General features: G+C 40.2%; 1 protein-coding gene across 1 annotated transcript; it reads left to right on the top strand.

Annotated features, from left to right (window-relative positions):
- The first annotated feature begins 484 nt into the window (after positions 1-484).
- LOC117401211 (hippocampus abundant transcript 1 protein-like) lies at positions 485-16,361 on the top strand. The gene is made up of 12 exons (XM_059014153.1): positions 485-715; positions 5,125-5,220; positions 7,200-7,262; positions 8,136-8,263; positions 8,629-8,743; positions 9,675-9,893; positions 10,514-10,627; positions 12,378-12,449; positions 12,891-13,003; positions 13,547-13,644; positions 14,291-14,457; positions 14,836-16,361. The coding sequence occupies exons 1-12, from the start codon at positions 632-634 to the stop codon at positions 15,046-15,048; spliced, it is 1,482 nt and encodes a 493-aa protein (XP_058870136.1). The 5' UTR covers positions 485-631; the 3' UTR covers positions 15,049-16,361.
- The last annotated feature ends 1,970 nt before the right edge of the window (positions 16,362-18,331 follow it).

The following is an 18,331-nucleotide window of genomic DNA, read 5'->3' as shown; positions in this document are numbered from 1 at the left end:
ATTTGTTAATTATTAAATAAGAACACACACATTGTTTCTGTTAGTCTAATATTATACTTTGTTGTATGATACAGAAATATTGGATTCATTATTGGTCAGTAGTTGGACATGTTCAGTGTAAATACTCTGTATTCCCATTGAGAGAGCTACATTTTATTTTATAGCAAACGAGTTATTTTCCTGTAACAATTCGGGTATTGGCTTCCACTAAAAGCTGTGTCCTGAATGTCATTTGATTTAATTGAAAACCCTTTTAATGGCAAATGCAGCAACATCATTACAAATGTACACTTAGTTACACCAATTTGTGTTTACATGGGAGAATAATCTATTTACCATAACAAATATGGCAGTCTATAGCTTCAATACCACCCAAAAAAAGCTAATGATTTGCACTAATAGCATCAAGTTGGCGTAGCTTTCTACCAATCGGAAAAGGACATTTTTCCGATTGGCAAGCAGGATTACCACTCAGATCGAAGAATTCGGTTGAGGTGGGCGGGTCTTTGTGTGTTTCAGGAAGATGAGGCTAACTAAGGCAGAGAGGTCGGATCGTTTCAATAATTTACATTTTTGAATGTAGGTAGGTGTGCGTTTCTTTACTGTACGGAAGGATGGAAGCAAGATTACAATGACGGGAGACAAAAAGAAGAAAAAGCGGCTCACCCGCAGCAATCTACTGGCCAAGAAAATTGTTATAAAAGATGGAGGCACTGTGAGTTAAATGTTTGTTTATGAGTTAAGCAATACATGGTGTAGGTGGGTTGTGAACTTCGTGTCATCGTTGTTGTTTTCCGTTAAGGTGGTCCTGTGTGTGTGTGTACATAGACTGTACTTTTACTGTCAAATGTAATTGAACTACAATTTTAAAAGGATCGCTAATACTGACCAAAAACAAGTTTATTTGTTTATAGCATAAATGTGTGTTTAACTTTTTTTTTTTAATGAGTGTTAACAACACGGTCCCAATAACGTAAACATGTAGTAAAATAGTGATATAAAACAACGTCGTTTTTTACTTCATGCAAGTATTTGAATGGTTTTGTAATAGGTGCGTATTATCTTATCTTAAACATACTGCTGTAGAAATTATTTGGAAATAATTTCCCTTAAACTGAGTCATTTGGATTATGAATTGGTTTGAAAAATTGTTTTAAAAAAAAAAAGTCAGTAACGTGCTTTTCCTTGAGGATATTGATTGGTACAGGGGTGGTGTTGTTTTACGTTACCGTTAAAAAATGCTACACCGTGTACGCTTGCGCAAATGATTTGAGCTCAGAGAACAAGGAAACGCCCATTTGAAACGAGTTTGGCCCTTAAAGTTCTTTTGAATGTCTTTTTTTTCTTCACAATTGAGCAAATGCATGTGACTTTAACTGATGAGCAACAGACTGGGCTATCAAATAAATTAATGAATGACCGTTCTTCACTCTGCATATCTCAATGTGTCATCTTAACATTGTTATTCCATCGGGTTGAGCTGCTGTGTGTGTGTTTTTAATGAAAACGAATGTGTGTTTTGTTAAAGCAAGTCTGGGAAGTGTTGCAACATTTTCAGAACTGATTATTTACATACCTTGATAAATCCATGGGTTATTTTGGGTTTGATTTTTCCAGTAAGGCAGATTGCACAGTAGTTTTTTGACTCATGCAAGGCGTTAATCTGTTGGTGCTTGTGTTGTCATATTGAATTTTTTAGATGCTCAGTTAAAGTAACAGAGGAGGGAAGATCAGACTTCTGAAAGCTACTGGACTACTTGGTTTTGTAAAAAACCGACACCCCCTTTAAAGCACCGGTGACCCTCTAACAATTAAGTCTCATGTCACCCATTTCTTTAACTGGGTGTGAAGTTACGCAATTATTATTTATTTCTTAGCAGATGCCCTTATCCAGGGCCACTTAGAGTTGTTACAAGATATCCACATTATTTTTTACATACAATTCCCCATTTATACAGTTGGGTTTTTACTGGAGCAATCTAGGTAAAGTACCTTGCTCAAGGGTACAGCAGCAGTGTCCCTCACCTGGGATTGAACCCACAACCCCTCCGGTCAAGAGTCCACAGCCCTAACCACTACTCCACATAGAGTGCACATTTACCAAAAGCTGCAGTAAGTTCTCTTCATATAAACAACAGGTGTACTAAACTGGCGGAGCTGCCTGGGGGCAGTGAATAGGTGGAGAACTGGCACTCCCCTAAAAGACCTCTTGCCTTCAGAACAAATGAAGCCTGTTGCATGCTTTGAAACCTGCTATTGAGTGAGCGAGCAGCAGACCACTTTCACTGAGAAGCAAGGGTGATCACCCAGGACAGGTTTTACAAGCTGGAGAGCAGCTGGTCACAGTCATGAAGATTTTCAATGTTTAACCAAAGACTTCTTTCCATTTTAACACAGACATGGTAAATCATTGGGGTTTTTTTTGTTTGTTTATCAGGGATTGTGCAAGGAGCAAGGGAGGCTCAGGGGAGGCAATTAGGTCAATTTGAATTTAACTTTACTATGGGCAGCAGTGTGGAGTAGTGGTTAGGGCTCTGGACTCTTGACCGGAGGGGCGTGGGTTCAGTCCCAGGTGCTGCTGCTGTACCCTTGAGCAAGGTACTTTACCTAGATTGCTCCAGTAAAAAAAACCCAATTGCATAGTAGTTTGATCCATTCCTGGTTTTACTATACTAACCCTAATCAAGCTTGTAATTAAACCGGGAATAGGTGACACAACTGTCTTATTTCCGTCCCTGTGGTGCTCCTGTGCTGCAGGTGATCCTGAAGGAGATTGGCCGGTAATTGAATTGAACTGTTTTCAAATTGAACACACCGGTAGTACCAGATTCCTCAGATTTACCATTCAAGATTTGTAGTTAATTTGGCTATCAATAAAGCACAACTTTATTAAAAAAAAAAGTTGCAAAGGTATGATATTTATACTGCTGTGTATTCACAACCCGGTCATAAAATAACTGGATATTAATTTATACGTCCTTTTTTTTGTCTTGTAAAAAACGAAACTGCTATCTTTTAATCGAAGTCCATTTTTCACTATTGAAGAGCAAATCTAGCGATGCCAGATAGCTTTTTAACTTTCCCACTCTCCTAGTTCTCCAAGGCCAGAATTGGATTGTCCGGAGCTGCTCTTAACACTTCAGTAACGATACAGAAAGATAACCCAGAGATAACGTATCTGTTCTGCGTCATTTGAGTAGCCTATAGCTTCTTCTGCGGCTTAATGTCTCTCAAGCCATTAGAAATGCAGTCTAGTTAGAAACCATTAGGTTAGTGATTTAACAGTTTGCATGTTTTGGTTTGTACAGTGAGTAGCAACACACGTGCAGTTTTGTGTAAAACTGACAATACTGTAAAATGATCTTGTTTGAGTTCTTGCTTTAGGGTGAATATTCCTACCCATATAACTAAGGGGTCATCCAACATTATCATCACATGCTGAATTTGATAAGCCCAAGAAAAGCTTCAAACATGTACACACACTGAGGACATTTTTTGTACGCTTTCAGAAAAAGTCGATCATTTGTGGACGGCCCCTGAAGTCTTGAGCTTTAGAAGAGTTAGTGGTTCAGATCGCACTCTGTTCTGACCCACGGGGTACAAAGCAGTCCTGAATGTACTAGCGCCGTGCCCGACTGAAATCTACATCACAGCTCTGTGTTGTTGCAGCAGGTCCGCTGGTCCAGTTTTGAATGAGGACAGGCTATTTACAGCTGCTGTAGCTGCATCAACATCCTCTGCACTTTATTGCCATAGCTTCCCTGCCCTTGTTTTTATACCACACAAAACTCCACCCAATTGGAATTATATATATATGTTTGTAATTGGTCCTTGGCAAACTTCTGCTGTAATTATAATTGCAATTCCATTTGACCCCGGGTCTGCCGATAACGGCATGCAGCTGAAAGTCTGATCTAGAGCCCTCCCTGCTGGAAAGCATTCACTCCTGGATTTCATTGTGATTAGTTAGTGCTGTTGCTGTAGACAACAGGAGGAATTTTGTTGAGTGGTGTTGGCTGTAGCTGAGATATTACTTTACACTCGTCTGTATAGTTCTTCGTGGGTCTGAACAGAATGACTTGCAAGTGCTTATTAAACAGGAGAACCCTTTCAGTAAATCACAATGCAGTTCAAAATCACAACGAGAAAATAACTACAACATATCCCTGGATGCATGTCAATCATCATCTGGTTTGCATTCAGTTTAGTGTATGTGTCAAACCCTTGACTCATTCCATAAATAAGCTGTATTTTCTAAAACTATAGCTAATTACCTTTGAAATGACCCCCCGTATGTGTGTTATTCGGAGGCTCTGGACTGTGAGGTCGCCTCATTTGTGGAACTGCCCAGTAGAAACAGGATCCCACCAGTTTAGTTGACAGAGATAAGGCTTCAGGGCAGGAGCCACTTGTGTGCCTGCAGCCAAAACTACTGTCCGGGAATGTAAACAAACTGGACAGTCAACCGTGTGTAGTGCAAACAATGGCAAGGAGACTCCGAGACGCAAACGTCTTCCCATTATTGTTTTCAAGACACGTTTGCATCATATATCCGAGATGGTATGGCACTGTGATGGTTCTTTTGTATTTAGGCAGCTGGTATTCATGCAGACAGTGTGTCTCTTTTACAGCACATTCTTCAAGTGATCTTTGTGTTTCAATGTAATATTAAGATTGATTAAATTATGAATTTTAGTTTACAGTCTACGAATATGAATAAATCAGGAGACAAAGACACAAGAACTTGCACCAGATCAGCAACAACCAAGCATATACATCACAGTTATTGTATTTCTTGCTCTAATTGTATTACTTGTATTGTAACACTTGAAATGTATTTGCTTACGATTGCAAGTCGCCCTGGATAAGGGCGTCTGCTAAGAAATAAATAATAATAATAATAAATAATAACATGGCTGAGCAGAGCTGGGTTGCATGCTTTACATATTTCTTGTATGCTACCTTGTTAAAAACACCCTTGAGGTATATTACTCGTATGTGAAATACTAACCCAAGTATACAGTTCACCTCCTATCAGATAGACATTCTCACAAATCTTAAAAATATCTATACCACTCTGTAGCTGATTTAAAGAATTCATGCTATCATGTTTTTTCTTTGCAGCCACAAGGGATGGGAGAGCCCAGCGTCTACCATGCAGTGGTCGTCATTTTCCTTGAGTTCTTTGCCTGGGGATTGCTTACAACCCCAATGCTGACTGTAAGTACTGTAATCCTGTGTGCACGGCTGCTTCACAGAACACACCTTGCATGCATTAGTGCGCTAAACATTAGCTCTTCAGTGCCGTAAGGGGTGGAGACAAGACTCCTATTGCATAGCAGTTTCGCCCATTTCAGATTTAAATCCAAGCTTGATTAGGCGCAGTGTAAAGCTATCAAGCTCAGGTGTGTCTTCTTAAACCTCACTGAGGGTGAAGGGATATTGATGTGCAGGATCTGGGTCTAGTGATTAGTAGACGTTGGCAAGTCATCTGTAAGAAATGTAAGTTTGTTTTGAGTGTGAATTATAAGGAGGTGCAGATTCATAACAGAAAGGCGTTCCAGGGTTTTGTCATTTTTTATTTTTGTGCATGTGGCTATCGTTGGGTTGTCTAGACAACCAGTAAACTTGCCCTACGGATTCATCATTTCCTGCAGTCGGGGCAGAGATAAGAAAACAAGTCACCGTTGGGAACGATATTCTGTGATCGGTTGCTTGCTTTAAGCCTATTCATTAGTGAGGTAGATGTTTCCTGTTCTAGCACCGGCTTCGATGAAAGATTTAATTACGAACAAAAGCAAACTTGTTAATTTGTCACTTCCTCGGCGATCAAAGAGCCAGGCAAATCACATCTGAAGCTCGATGGAAACTAAGAAAATGATTGCAAAATAAAAAAAAACACACTGTGACACAAATATTTAAACTCCTGATTTTTTATATCACTTGAGCGTGGCTCTTACTAATGAACAGAGAAGTAATTTTGAACCCCATATAACAGATTCTGTCCAGTCCCACTCGAGGATAAAAGGCACTTTTGTGTACACAGAAGCATGCAGTCACAGATGTAATAACAAGTTGTGAGAATGTAAAGTAACAGGGAGATTTCGATCCCATTTTGAACCACTGGCTTAAGCAAAGGACTGTTCTCATTAGAGAACTTTGAGTGGCTGAGCTTTTAAGAGTTTTTCCAAATGATGCTCCACTTTGTGGCATCCTTTGACGGGAAGTACCAACACTATTGCCAGGGCTTGAACATTATATTACATTCTGCCCTCCATTAGACTTGTTGCAATTTGTCAACTTCAAATTAAATGGTTGCTTACCTCTATAATGATTGCAAAGCTAAAGATGCTTGGCTTAAGAGCCGTGTAAAGCAGTTTTGTGTTGATCCACGTTGCCAACCGGTTTGGTCTTGCCTTGCAAACACACTTCCATGTTTGCAAGATGTCAATCAATCAATCAATCAATCAATCAGTCCCTTTATTAACCAGGTAAAGACCAGCTGAGAACAGGTTCTCATTTACAATGGTGACCTGACATTTGAGGTGGACGTCCTTCTAATAGGTTTTACAGCAGCCTTGCAAAGTGGCTCGCTGATTTTTATATATATATATATATATATATATATATATATATATATATATATATATATATATAATATATATATATTTTTTTAAAAATATATTTTACAGTGATCCCTTATTTCGCTGTCTGACTTGCACATCAGAAAAATCGTAAAATATTAAAAACCCTATAGAATTACACATTTTGCTTCATAAAGTCGAATGAAACCTGCTGAATAATGCGACATTAACATATTGAATTGCACAGCGCTTTGCTGTTTTCCATATACTGAACGAAAAAAATGACAAATTAAAAAATGCGAGGTTTCAAACTTTTGCGATATCATTTTGTAGTTTATTTTATTACAGGATGTTAAGTTATAGTTAAATTCTAGTTTATTGTTATTTTGTATTATGTCTCAATTCAAAAATTCTAGGTGATGCAAAACTTTTGGCCACAGCTGTACAGTACAGATGCAATTTACTGTCAGCATGGACAAACTGAATTCAGGAATCGTTATCTGTATCCTTTTAGAAGAAAAATGCTTTTGTTCGTCTTTGACATTCCAGGTTCTCCTGCAGAAATATCATTGAATATGACCCTGTATTTTCTCCCCTCTGTTGCCCTTTTCACAGGTGTTGCGTCAGACTTTCCCGCAGCACACATTTCTAATGAACGGGCTAATTCATGGCGTCAAGGTAAGATAGGAGCAGTGTTTAGATAAGCACACAAAGGAGTGGAATATTTCCATGTCTGCCTGGCTCCTATCAAAGGCAATTGAAGGAGTATATCAGTATCTTATATAGACTTTATCTCAGGCTTATGATTGTGTAGTTATAAAGACTATACAGTTATGCAAAAAAAAAAAAAAAAAATGTTTTGAATAATTTTGATGTTTTCAAAACACTTTCTAGTCTTGGAGAACATTAAACGACATTCTTTAAATAAATAAAATCAAAAGAGTTTCAGTGGCAGCATTGTAATCAGTAAGCGCCAAACAACCAAACCTGTTGAATCAGGGAAATAGTGCGCAGCGACCAAACATGCAGAATTTCATCTTGGAACTGAAAGGTCTCTTCATCCCTTTTCAAGCGACTTTAGAAAGGTTAGGAAAGCTGGCCACTCTAGAATTAATTTCTGTGCCTCTGTCTGTCGAATCCAGTTTCCAGTTGAGAGGAGATCAGAGAGATCACTAGCAGTGTTTCACTCGTCTTGTAATGTTCTGTCATGTCATGATCCAGTAAGCATCACTATAGGCTGGTCATGATGCGCCAAGGTCCTGATGTGATACCTGTATGTATAATATAAATTTCGTTAACGATGGGCTACTTTGTTAAAAGACAAAAAATCTAATGAGATCGGAAAGGCGGTATATATTTATATGATCAATAAATCACACTTCTTAATTTCAAGGACCATTTGGCGAACTGCTACAAGCTGTGCTGTGCTGTGGGCCTTGTATCACAATACAAACGATGCATACCTGTATTGAATGAATTGTTGCATCACTAATGTTCGCTCCCCTTTCTCTCTCTCTCTCTCTCTCTCTCTCTCTCTCTCTCTCCGTGAAGGGGCTGTTGTCATTCCTGAGCGCCCCTCTGATTGGGGCTCTCTCGGACGTGTGGGGTCGGAAGTCCTTCCTCCTGCTGACTGTGTTCTTCACCTGCGCCCCGATACCTCTCATGCAGATCAGCCCTTGGTGAGCCTCGCAGTCACGCTCGCATTCCATCGCCCCTGTTACTGCTGCTAGGATTGTACTTGGATAGCTTCAACAGAGCAGGCTGTGTGTGTGTGTGAACGCTAGATTTGAAATGAACAACTACATGCAGAATGTTGGCTCTAAAATGTAACATTTATTTTCACATAAACTAATGTGGTTTTCCTTATGCTGTAGGCCAGGGGTTCTCAAACTTACCTGAGGCCCACCTGTTCAGCTGCATTAGGTACTGCAGCCCACTATTAGTACTTCTTAAGAAAAATGAAAAACACTTTTAAACCTTATTAAAATCTTATTTCTTCATTAGTATTTTATTGCTGTTGTCATGCCTGTTTGCTTCCCTCCAGGTGGTACTTTGCAGTAATCTCAATGTCTGGAGTCTTTGCTGTTACGTTCTCGGTGATATTTGCCTATGTCGCTGACATCACTCAGGAGCACGAGAGGAGCACTGCCTACGGCCTGGTAAGAACAGCTCTTGCATTTACATTTCATTTGCATTAAATAAAAAAAAAAAAAGAAAATTCCCAGGTTGCTTGTAGAAAGGCGTTTTTTTTTTTAAATAGGTTCCAGTGAGGAAAGCCTATGTGAAATCCATTCTCGAGGTCTGTTCTTGGTAATGCGGACATCCTTAAAGCACCATATAAAGGATGTGACCGTATAGCAACTCCTGTGCCGCGCCTTTTGAGTTTGCATTTCTAGTTTCTCTACAGTTCCACTACAGTTGATGACCGTCCCGTGGCGCTTCGTAATTATTATTATTATTATTATTTCTTAGCAGACGCCCTTATCCAGGGCGACTTACAGTTGTTACAAGATATCACATTATACATTATTTCACATTATACAGATATCATGTTATTTTTACATACAATTACCCATTTGGGTTTTTACTGGAGCAATCTAGGTAAAGTACCTTGCTCAAGGGTACAACAGCAGTGTCCCCCACTGGGGATTGAACCCACAACCCTCTGGTCAAGAGTCCAGAGCCCTAACCACTACTCCACACTGCTGCCCTGCACATAGAGTGCACATTTACCAAAAGCTGCAGTAAGTTCTCTTCATATAAACAACAGGTGTACTAAACTGGCGGAGCTGCCTGGGGGCAGTGAATAGGTGGAGAACTGACACTCCCCTAAAAGACCTCTTGCCTTCAGAACAAATGAAGCCTGTTGCATGCTTTGAAACCTGCTATTGAGTGAGCGAGCAGCAGACCACTTTCATTGAGAAGCAAGGGTGATCACCCAGGACAGGTTTTACAAGCTGGAGAGCAGCTGGTTACAGCACAGTCATGAAGATTTTCAATGTTTAACCAAAGACTTCTTTCCATTTTAACACAGACATGGTAAATCATTGTTTTTTTTTTTTGTTTGTAACGTTCCTGTTTTTGTTCCAGGTGTCGGCCACGTTTGCTGCAAGCCTGGTAACCAGCCCGGCGATCGGTGCCTACCTGTCTCACGAGTACGGTGATACCGTCGTCGTGATCCTGGCTACCGCCATCGCGCTGCTGGACATCTGCTTCATCCTGGTGGCAGTGCCAGAGTCCCTGCCCGAGAAGATGCGCCCAGCATCCTGGGGGGCGCCCATCTCCTGGGAACAGGCAGACCCCTTCTCTGTGAGAGCTCCTCGAACATCAGTTTTGCATCCCCCCCCCATAGAATTAATTTTTTAAAACATTATGTCTCAATCCTAAAATTCTAGGTGATGCAAATCCTTTGTCTGTAGCTGTATATTAGTGCTGGGACAAATCTTGAAATTGTTCGAAGAAACGCTGCTTGAAATGTATTCGGGTGCAAAAATGTTCACGTTCATATTGCCTGTAAACGACTCAAGGATACTGTGCAAATGAATCCAATGAAGAAATGACGTCTGAAATAAATAACAGGTAGTTAGTAGGTGAGGTGAGGTGGGGGATGCTGTTCATGTCACCACACCTGGAAGCAATTTGATTAAACAAAGCACCTGCGTTGTGTAAGAGCAACGTTTATCATTTCTAAAAAGGAGTGCAAAAAGCTTTGACAGGTAACCTGATACAAAAACACAACATGCTTTAACCCTTAGACGTTGTAATCGTGTGGGGAGTTTAGTTGTATGCAAGAGCCAGAGTTAAAGGATAGGTAATATCTTTCACATGATCTATTTCCAGGTTAGGGTTGCAGTCTTCTGCTTTTGATAAAGGGTGGAATGTTAATTCAGTATTGCACTGACTGTGTATCAATTCCTTTCCCTCCCCAGTCTCTTCGTAAGGTGGGCCAAGACTCGACGGTTCTCCTCATATGCATCACCGTGTTTCTTTCCTACCTTCCTGAAGCCGGACAGTATTCATGTTTCTTCCTTTACTTGAGACAGGTAATATAATATATCACTAGCTCCTTGATTGTTACACTCACTGGGTGAGTTTCCAGAATAACAGCACAGTGGGCAGGTTTGAATGTATGAAAAAAATCAGGCAATTATCTCTGAATATGCCTGTCAACACCACTGGGATTTAGAAGCCAAACCCGCACGTACTTATTGCTTTCAGTAACTCAGACAATCGTACAAACATGACTAGGCAGTCGAGTGTCTTGGGAACCACCTGTCTGGTTTTAGAGAGAGACAGACATCTCTTTGCATTGACACAACTCTTCCAGGATCCAGTTCTGTCTGTCTGCCAGTGTCCAACCTGTGCTGTTATCACTACCAGTTATGCTCGTTTCTTCAAGGTTTAAAACTGTAGTATTCACTGAGATCCAATTAACTTCAGGTTCTACTGGGAGCAGGAAGAAAACAATAGGGCTCCCCACCTGCTTGTATAAATAACAAAGCAATCCTACTGAGGGAAGTGGAGGTGGGGTTTCCAACAAAACAGCTGCCGCCCTCTGTAATGAACACATTGATCCCTTTGCAATGTGTGTGCAGCAGTTCAGTCTAGACTTCTAAAGGGAGGCTTGAGTGATGGTCACAGGGAGGGCTGTAGGTGGTTAGAAAAACATCTGCTGTACAAACAGACGACAGTAGAAAAAACTGAACGCTTGGTGTGAACAGACCTGTGGTCCACACGTTTATGCATTGAAATGTCACTCATTTAAATACACAACATTGATTGTGTACATATGTGTGTGTGTGTATATATAGTGTGTGTGTCCTTTTTACATAGATGTTTAGTTATTGTGCAAAAAAAAGTTCTACATTTAACTGGGCCATGTATGGTTTGTTTCACAGACCCTGATAAATTGAAGTCTAACTCGCATGCTGTACTCGTGCTGTTTAACACATTCATTACCAAATTACATTTCCTTTGAAAAAATCAGAACACAAGCTGTATTTACGTAATTAGATGTGTTACATTTAGACTTAACGTTTGCGGTGAACAAAATCTGAGTAAGTTATCAAAACAGTCTAGCTAAAGAGAGTAATGGCGACAACGGCACTTTGAGTAAAAGTACAAACTTGCTCGGTGAGCAAGAAGTAAAGCTCTTGATCCTTCCATGCTGGGCATCGGGTTTCTGTTTGTAATATCCTATCGAACTTGTCTTTCCTCGCTGTTTACCCTGCAAGCAGATTCAACTCTTTGTGCAGGTGATTGACACCTTTTAACGATGTCTCTGGTTTACACCCTCCCAGCTACTGTGCTTGCTACCTATACCAGCCTCCAGCAAGGGAAACACAAAGCCCTCCAGCCCCAGTATTGACCCTTTACCCACACCTGTTTGTTTGCTGCATTGTGAGGTGCAGTTTGAACCACTTGTGCCTAATGGAAAAAAATAGAAGTCTGACAATGTTGCACAACTCTGAAGGACGATAAAGTTAAGCCGAGTTCTTCCAAGGTTGGGTGCATTATTGGTTAAGCATTTACTCATTTTAATCCAGATGGACACAAAGTAGTGAGTCTGTAAAAAAAAATATTTTCCTGATGCTTTTGTAGGTTTGGCTTAAAATAATAAACAAGTTGATTTTAAAATTCAATTTGCATTCACTACACATTGCCAGCTCACTAGGTTTATCGTCCCCAGCGGTCTGTTTGCATGCAGTCCATGTGTTGTGAAATTTTGTTTTGCTGGTGCAGTATGACAGTGTGTTGTGTGTTTCATGCCCCCTTGCTGATCTTCATCTCCAGGTAATTGGGTTCACTTCTGACACAGTGGCTGCCTTCATAGCGGTGGTTGGAATCCTCTCTATATTGGCCCAGGTGAGCACTGCCGTGTTTTACAAACCTGTTCGTAATCTGCCTGCAATCCTCTTTTGTTCGCAGTTAAAAATGGTCGGCAAGTAGATTTAAAAAGTCAAGCATTGCACTGAAGAAGGTTGCATGAGCGACAGAAATGGTTTTGTTTATTTTGCATTAAGCACTGATGCACTTTGTCTGTCTGTTAATCAATCTGTATGTCTGGGCAGTCAAATAATGTCTTGGATCGGACTTGTTATCTATTCATGTGCATGTCCATTGGCTTTGACAGGTCATTTTGTACCTGTTGAGAATTCTCAGTTTTTGAATTATGAATTTGTGACATTTGTATAATATTTGCCCAGCCAATCCAAGGCTTTTGTGGCATAACGCAGGTCAATCAGAATGCATATGTGTTCTGCAGTGCTGAAAAAGATGGATTGATTTTTTTTTATTGTTTTTTAGACAGTGGTTTTGGGTGTCTTGATGAGATCCATAGGGAACAAAAACACCATCCTTCTGGGCCTGGGGTTCCAGATCCTGCAGCTAGCCTGGTATGGCTTCGGATCAGAGCCTTGGTGAGCACCTCCTTTCCTGCCATAAACTGTGTGAATTGCAGGTTAAAAGATCACTGCGCTACTAAATGCTGTTTTGGACTGTATTCTTTAGATTGACCACAAGGGGGCAGTCAAGGTTTAACATCTGCTTGATTTTATATTATTATTATTTATTTCTTAGCAGACGCCCTTATCCAGGGCGACTTACAATTGTTACAAGATATCACATTATTTTTATATACAATTACATTATTTTTTACATACAATTACCCATTTATACAGTTGGGTTTTTACTGGAGCAATCTAGGTAAAGTACCTTGCTCAAGGGTACAGCAGCAGTGTCCCCCACCTGGCATTGAACCCACGACCCTCCGGTCAAGAGTCCAGAGCCCTAACCACTACTCCACACTGCTGCCCTATATTTTTTTAAATATATATATATATAAGTCAAGCAGATGTTAACCCTTGGCACCAGTCATTAAAGGTGTTGTGTTGTTCCAGCACCTAGGACACTGCTTGCCATTGTATACCTAATGAAGGCGGGTTCCGTTCTTTCCCATGCAGGATGATGTGGGCAGCAGGTGCCCTGGCTGCCATGTCCAGCATCACCTTCCCAGCCATCAGTGCTATAGTGTCCAGGAACGCGGACCCCGATCAGCAGGGTAAGACTCGTTGTTGTGCAGGACGCCTTCCTCATGTGAAGGTTAAAGTGGTGCAGCGTGACTGGGTGTCAGGGTGCCCTCGTTGCTTTAGAATCTGATTCCCGACAAGTCAGGTGTGGCTGGAAACTGTGCTTCTGCTAAATTTGATTGTGCAAGGACCCTTTAACTGATTCGCTGCATTCACACGTGTTGTCTGATAGCAACATAGCAAGGAAACACTGTCTGGACATGCATTTCCTGGATAGATTACAAGCCTTGTTACTTTTTTTGTTTGTTTTAATAGAAACGCAAGTGTTTAGCCTTTTTTATTTAATTTTGTTATATGATAACATTACAGTTATTTACAAGAAATTCAGGATTTAAAAAAAAAATCTATCCCGTACACTTTTAAGTAAAATGTAACGCTGATTGTGGGAAAGGAAATGAAGATCAAAGTTCCACTTTGCACGTGCTTAAAAAAAAACTTTTAAAGTTCTTGAGGGAAAATGCTGCAACGAAACAGCAAAAGTGTATTGCTTTTTTTTTTTTAACTTTGTAAAAATGTTTGTTCATGTGTTATAAGCGAGTTGCGCATTAAACAGCAGTCCTCGTGTGCAATCTGGAGGGTTGAGTCTCTGTTCCCCTGACCCGTGCTTCCTTCCTGCAGGAGTGGTGCAGGGAATGGTCACAGGTATCCGGGGCTTGTGTAACGGTCTGGGGCCGGCTCTCTACGGCTTCGTCTTCTACCTGTTCCACGTGGAGCTCAATAAAATAGATGACGGGGAAGACCTGGACAAAGCTGTCAACCCCAACATGGTCAACCCCACTGACGAGGTAAGGGATTCCTGTCGTGAAAAGGAACGGTTTCCAGTTTTGCAGTAGATAAATAACTTAATTCACTTTGAGCGAGGTGTGTGTGTGTGTGTGTGTGTGTGTGTAAGTTTTGAATGTGCCTTGGTGTTCCAATGCGTATTTATTTTTAGTATTTCAGTGGCTAGCTTGTAGCTGTAACATCACGAACAGCCTACAGCAATGGCAGTGTCCATAAAACAGAGATAAATGACCTGATTTGAATCTGTCATCATTAGTACATGGTTAATTGCGCGAGGGGCAGAAAACATGATGGTTCTTTGTGGGTAACTCAAAAATGGTCAATTTCTGAGTAAAGACAATTTCTCTCTCGTTATTTTTTCTTACTTCATCTTCTTTTAGAGTTCCATTATTCCCGGGCCGCCCTTTCTCTTCGGAGCGTGCTCTGTCCTCCTCTCCATCCTGGTTGCTTTGTTTGTTCCTGAGCACAGCGGCCCCAACGTGAGGCCAGGCAGCTACAAGAGGCACAGCAACGGAGCCCAGAGCCATTTCCACAGCCCCCAGCCGGGCTTCCTGGACAGCAAGGAGCCCCTGCTGGAGGACAGCAACGTGTAGCCAGAGCCGCAGGGGGAGCAGGAGCTTCTCCACCCGGTTCAGAGATCAAGAATGCTTCAAGAGAAGGCCGTTGATGCACCCAGCGGTGAGGATCAGCACGGATTGGGTCTGCACTCGGTGTTGAAGACAGGAAGAAGGGCAGGCATGGACTTTGGAGCTTGCTTTATAATTAGGGGCGATGGAGGAGTAGAAAGGTGCTTCTGTCAGACTGTTTGTTTGTTTGTTTGTTTGTTTGTTTGTTTCTTTTTTTTCTGGCTTGTAAAATTATCTTCTTCTGCTTCTTCTTCTGCTGCTTCTTCTGCTTCTGTCTGAACGAGCCTAAACAAAATCACTAATACTCCCAGTCCAAAGGTTAAACTGCAGACTTGGATAGACTGGGTAAGAACTAACAAAAGCCAACCTTCGTCGTCAAACTTGAAACTCAAATGCCACGGCTTACTTTTATAGATTGAGGCGAGATAAGTGGATGGGTTCAACCACTCGGGATTGAAAGGAAATCACTAGATATGCAATGTACAGCAGAATGCAGGCTTGTAGTTAATTTCATTGTGCATTTCAATAGCGCATTAATTGTCCACGAGATGCCAAAAATGTTGTTGCGAAGATCAGAAATTTTCTGTTTTATATAAAATGTTTTGTTTTTTTTCTTCCCATTTTGTATTTGTTGTGATTCTTTCTTTTTTTTTAGTATAATGCTCTTTGTTCTACCAGCCATTTGGTTTCCTTGGTACATTTTGGGTAATTCCCACAAGTAAACGTTGTGAGGACTGGTTCCTTCTCTGCATGGGTGGTTGAGCAGAAGCTACATAAAATCTCTTAGGAAAAAAAAATAATAATAAATTGCCTTAAAGTCACTAACATTACATTACCTGAATGAAGAATTGGCATTCTGAACGGTTAGTAATCTTAATATTGCTCCCATTGGAGCAAGTATATACATATATAAATATATATATATATTTATATAATCCTGTTCGTTTTACTTCTCCTAATACCACGTCTTTGTAAATGTCAACATTGCTTTAACAGAAATGACTTTGTGATTTTTCTACTGTCAGGGTTATTTTTGAAAGTCCTGCAGTCTGGGTGTGGTTTAACTGCTGACACACAGTTAAGATTTCTACTGTTGATCAAGGATCTGACTGAAAATAAGAGTTCTGTGTTGCATTTTGTGCTGCAGCAATAGGAAGTTAAATTTATTATTATTATTATTATTATTATTATGATGATGCATTATAAAAAAGGATTGTAAATGTTGTAACTGATGTATTATTTAAATTATTAACACAATTAAAAACATTTTTTAAAAAGTATTTAAAGACACGTTTATTTTTCCTGGCTTCAGTGGAATATTGTTTGTATGTGGCTTAAAGAAAATGCAGGGATTTTAAAATAAAACAAGAAGAGTATTGGTCCTGTCTCCAGCCGTGGCTTCAGAGTTTTAATTGTTAACAGATTGTCCAGGCAAGAGCCTTGCAATTAACTTTAAATAACGCTGCAAAGCAGGATCGTGTGCTGAACTATAACTGTAACCATGACTCTCAAAGGAAAGTAATAGTAACCACTTCTTTATTAATCTCGTTTGTGTTTCATTTGCAGTAATACTGTTAAATTACAAACTTGGATCATCTGGGCTTGAAGCAAAAACCTTGCATAGTTCTCTGCTGTGCTGTCAGAGACTTGCATTGTGTGCTCGAATATGATTAATATAAGATTATAGCTGATATTGAAAATATCTTCGTGAACGCAAAGCAAAATGATCAGCATACAAAACTGTACTTTTGTATGGTTCATATTAGTTATTATTGAAATCATTTCAAGTCCAGAAACGGCTTATCTTAAACGTGTGACCTGTTTTAGCACTGAAGTCCCGAGACAGTGAGGAGTCTGGTCAAGCAGTTCTTAATGATTAATCATTCAATCATTTTTCTTATGTATGGTTTCCCGAGTAAGCCAACAATGCTGGACAGCTATGCGCTATTGTTTCAATTCTCAGATAAGGCTGGGACTGCTACCTCACATCCTTGTCACTTAGATCATTGCTTCTGTGTTGGATGCATACAAGTCGAGTCACCTTGAAGTAAAGGAAATCATTGCTGTGCCATAAAGGATGACTTCAGGGAGCAATGTGCTTACAGTAAACTACTCCTTAATGGCTTTGAGTGGTCATGTGCTGTTACTGGAAGATAACGCTCCATTGGGCACTGACATTGCAATCCGCAATAACGTGCTTAATACCAGCATCAACATTTAATGAGAATTTACACAGAAAATAACCTGTTTTTCCAAGCTGTATAGAAACTACAATTGCAATAATCTAACAATGTGTTCTTGGCAGCTGTTGCTCATTTAGCAGCAGAGAACAAAATGGGACCGTGCGTGCGTGCGTGCGTGCGTGCGTGCGTGCGAGTAAACACTTTAAAAACAGCCCTTGGGCTCCCGAGTGGCGCATCCAGTAAAGGCGCTCCACGTGGAGTGCAGGATGCGCTCTATAGTCTGGACATCGCAAGTTCGAGTTCGACTTTCCACAGTGTTTCCTGTTGCACTCAAGGGACAGATAAGTTTGTTTGGCCTGAAATCTGCTATTTGTTTTTCCTTCACATTTCCTTTAGCAATCCAGCAATTATTCAATCTTTCTGTGTTTCAAAGTATTTTATCTTATTACAGTTTAAGGAAGTGCATTGTCTCCCGTGCTGGGAAAGTCTGTCCTTAAAGTGTTTTTAGATTGGTGACTCTCTCTTCTGTTTCCTAAAGTATTTCTTATTTGTATAAGATTGTGAACAAGTTGTGAACCTTCACCCTGCTTCAACAAAATGAAACCCACTGTCCCATCTGTTTTTTGTTAATTTGACTTCAAGCCGCTGTCATCCCTTAAAGGACATAGCATCCATTTAAAGAAAAAATAAATGAAAATGTGTGTGTGGTGTTTGCAAGTTTAGTTTCTGCTAAATTGGGATTTATTGATTTGTTTGTATGATTTTTCTCTATTTTGTCTAACTGAATGCCAATTTGCTTGCAGGTCTGTGTTGTTTTTGATTCCTGGTGATATGGTGACCTTTTAACTCTATTGGCTCCACCTGCTTCTTGCTGTAGTGTACAGTGTATAGTGCACAGAGTCAACAACAAGATGAGAAATCTAATCATGGGAAAGACAGAACTCCGAACTGTTGGGGAAGGGTACATTAATAAGGTGTAAAGCCAGTTTCCTTTTGAGATACTGGCTTCAAAGTTTAAAAGAATACATTTCTCTTTTTTTGAGGGAAAAAACAAACATGTTAATTAC

Source organism: Acipenser ruthenus, chromosome 47 (genome assembly GCF_902713425.1).
Source record: "Acipenser ruthenus chromosome 47, fAciRut3.2 maternal haplotype, whole genome shotgun sequence".
Lineage (NCBI taxonomy): Eukaryota > Metazoa > Chordata > Actinopteri > Acipenseriformes > Acipenseridae > Acipenser > Acipenser ruthenus.
The sequence above is the reverse complement of the archived record's forward strand: the minus strand, read 5'-3'. Positions and strand labels throughout refer to the sequence as shown.